General features: G+C 39.5%; 1 protein-coding gene across 1 annotated transcript; it reads right to left on the bottom strand.

The window, feature by feature from the left end:
* Positions 1-1,496: 1,496 nt before the first annotated feature.
* On the bottom strand, positions 1,497-2,839 carry DEFB135 (defensin beta 135). Its single transcript, XM_025462896.1, has 2 exons — positions 2,694-2,839; positions 1,497-1,755 (listed from the first exon to the last, which is right to left on the bottom strand). Exons 1-2 carry the CDS (start codon positions 2,749-2,751, stop codon positions 1,586-1,588), a joined length of 228 nt encoding a protein of 75 aa, XP_025318681.1. The 5' UTR covers positions 2,752-2,839; the 3' UTR covers positions 1,497-1,585.
* Between the last annotated feature and the right edge of the window lie 673 nt (positions 2,840-3,512).

Genomic DNA, 3,512 nt, shown 5'->3' on the forward strand with positions numbered 1-3,512 from the left:
TACAAAATTTCTCTATGCATTACAAGTTACAAAATCCTCCTTGTTTAAGCATAAATACATTCAACATTATTTTATTTTATTACTTCCAATGTCAAATAATGAGAGTTTCTTAGGAGGTTCCCAAATAGAAAAGGTTAGACAATCCAATAGAAAAATGGATAAAACTCTTGAATTTTATCCATCACAAATAAGGATATCTAAATGGCCAATAAATACATAAAGAGGTACACAGCTTCATTAGTCATCAATAAAATGCAAATTAAAGGGATCCCTGGGTGGCGCAGTGGTTTGGCGCCTGCCTTTGGCCCAGGGCACGATCCTGGAGACCCGGGATCGAATCCCACGTCGGGCTCCCGGTGCATGGAGCCTGCTTCTCCCTCTGCCTGTGTCTCTGCCTCTCTCTCTGTGTGTGTGTGACTATCATCAATAATAAATGAAAATTTAAAAAAAATAAAAAATAAAAAAATAAAATGCAAATTAAGGCACCACATGCCTTCACTTCACCACTCTTCAGAGTGGAGAGAATAAAAAGACAGAAAATACTAGTTGTGAAAAAGGATGGAAAAAAGCAAGAAGTGTCAGACACTTCCTGGTAGTATAAATTGATATAACCAATTTAGAAGACAATTTAGCAACATCTACTAAAGTGGAATATATGCATGGCTTATAACTAGCAATTTCAATCCTGAGTATATACCCACAGAAATGCTTGTATATAAGCCTCAAAAAACATGAATGTTTATCACAGCACTATTTATAAGAGCCAAAACCTAGAAACTGTACAAATGACCATCTACACAGGAATATTCAAATATTCTCCAGTGTAATACTATACAACATTAAAAATGAATAAATTGACAATGTCAGTTAATGTCATAAAATAATGTAGATTAGAAGAAGCCAGGCACAAAGTATTATCTTCTATATGATTCTCCTTATATAAAATTCAAAAATAGGTGCCAGGGTTTATGCTATTAGAAACCAGGCTAGATATTATCCTTTGTGGAATAGTGACTAGTAGTGACCAAGATATTGTAATATTCTCATTTCCATCTGGGTGCGGTTTACGTGAGCATATTAAATTTGTGAAATTCACGAAGCTGTTTACTTGCTATTCGTATGCTTTTCTGATTGTATCATACACTTCAAAAAAAGTTTTTAGGAAATGCTTAATAAGGAATAAATTAACGAAAAGAAAAATAGTGAAGACAAGAAATTTAACCAAGAGATTATTTCTGGGGTGCCCGGGTGGCTCAGTCGGTTGAGCGTCTGCCTTTGGGTCAGGTCATGATCTCAGGGTCCTGGGATCGAGTCCCACATCAGGCTCCCTGCTCCAAGAGGATCCTGATTCACTGCACTTGTGTTCTCTCTCTTTTTCTGTCTCTCAAATAAATAGGTAAAATCTTTTTAAAAAGAAAAGAGAGAGATTATTTCCATAGGAAAGACCTTGAATTGCCTCTAAATAAAGAGAAACAAAGCAGACACAGAAACGCAGACCAGCTAAAACATCATTTTAATGGGATGGTACAACTGAGAAGGATTTGGGTCTCCAGAGGAAATCAGCAGGAACCTCAAATACTTGGCACTACTTTCCAATCTGTACAGGTAAATACTTTTTGTTAATGCAGCACAAACGTGTAATATCACAAAGAATATGATATTCTTCACTTTTCCCACATGATTTCTTGCAAACACCTTTTGTTCGCCAGCATGTAGAAAAGACTCTTCTTATATACGCATTCGGTCCACTTCTAACTGTCAACGGAAACGAGGGTTAATGCACAGGGTACTACAGGGTCGTGATACCATGGATAAATCAGATTGCATCAGATTATTGTTTATAACTTTTTAATGGTAAATTGGGTATCAAAACATCCCAGTCATGTTATGGCTGAATGCCTGCTTTTCAGTGGCTCTTACTTCCAGAGAACCTTTTATAAGTCATCAGTTCCCATGGTCCCCATTTACCTGAATCACTAATCAACTATATGCAGGCAGCAGGGCCCAGCATATCCAGCTCAGAATTCTGTCGTGGAAACATTTAGACCTCTTGAATATGAAGGTCTGGGCAGCCTTCTGCAGACCCCAACAAACCACAAGCAAAACAGCTTTTGAGAATCTCCACTTCAGTGACTTACTATCAGGTTGCTAGTTTCTGTCCAGAGGAGTAAATTGTGACCCCTCCCACCAATGTTCCCAAGGATCCCATCATACCATAAAGTTAAAACTTTGGAGCAACCCGCACTGTTTGTTGATTCTGCTCAACATCAAATTTGCCTAGGCTTCTAAATGTGTGGAAAGTAATCCTGGTAACTGACTTAGGAGTGCAAATTCTAAGAGTCCTGAAGGAATGACCCCTTCCCACCCCCAAATCCTACCTGTCTTCTACAGGTCTCATACTTTTTCTCTGTCCCACTTCTGCCAATACTATCAAACCAATTTTCCCTTCAAACTTCACAGACTCCCCAGACCAAAGTCCAGAACCATTTTCTTCACTGGAGAGAGCCACCTCCTGTTATGTGTCCTTGAAGGGCATCTCCATTTTCTGGAATAGCCCAAAGTGTCCATCTCTGTTCACCTCCCTTCCTGTTTCAACTTCCTTCATCCAAGTTCTGCTTTCTTCTCACTCTTGTAGAAGCCCGCACCCTGTTTCCCTTCACCATTTATAGTACAGGAAGGAGATTTCATTTTACCTGGTGGAACACAGGAGAGTAACACAAGGACCACAAGGACCAAGAGTAAGCTCTTCATAGCTGAACCAATCAGCAAAGAGGCAGCTGGAAGGCGAGAGGGAGTCACTCTATATGTAGCTCTCTTGACATGGGGACCTGCATGGCTAGTGAACCTTTCAGGAACGAGAACATCTGCTTGCTCCATTGAGCAGTCCAATACGTTAAAGCTCTAACTTTGAACATGACATTTCATCATTAAAATCTACTTCCTTAGTGCCACTTGCATGCCGGCAACTGAACTCACACTGTGTTCACACTGTGTGAACAGCCCTATTCTAGGCCCTGAGAGGATGCTGTGTGAGTATCTTTGTATCTTCATTGTACATCCACTTAACAAGTGCTTATAATGCGCAGAGAACTGTAAGGCTACCTTACATAGTTAACAAGATGTTTTCAGTAGTTGTTTTTAATCCTCTCCCTTTTGCTCTCACATACAGACAAGAAGATATTAATTTCCCATTTTAAAAGCAAAGAACATGAGTTTCAGGTGGAATAAATGACTTTCCCAAGTTGACACAGATTCTATATGGCAACAACATAATTTTTCCTGACTCCTGACTAGAGAAGAATAAAAGTATGACCCAGCCCAGTTCTAGTGTAGCCATTATCTATTTAGGGAAACAAGAGCTTCTCAAAGAGCATGGGTAAATCCCTCAAATACCACAACATGAATCTGGAGAGAACACTGCATGTTGTGGCTCCTCAGTGAGCATACCCTTTGTCCTGGGCAACGTGAAATACACAAAGAATTTATGATAGAATTCCTGCTTTGAGGCCCTG

This window comes from Canis lupus, chromosome 25, assembly GCF_003254725.2.
Source record: "Canis lupus dingo isolate Sandy chromosome 25, ASM325472v2, whole genome shotgun sequence".
Taxonomy (NCBI): Eukaryota; Metazoa; Chordata; class Mammalia; order Carnivora; family Canidae; genus Canis; species Canis lupus.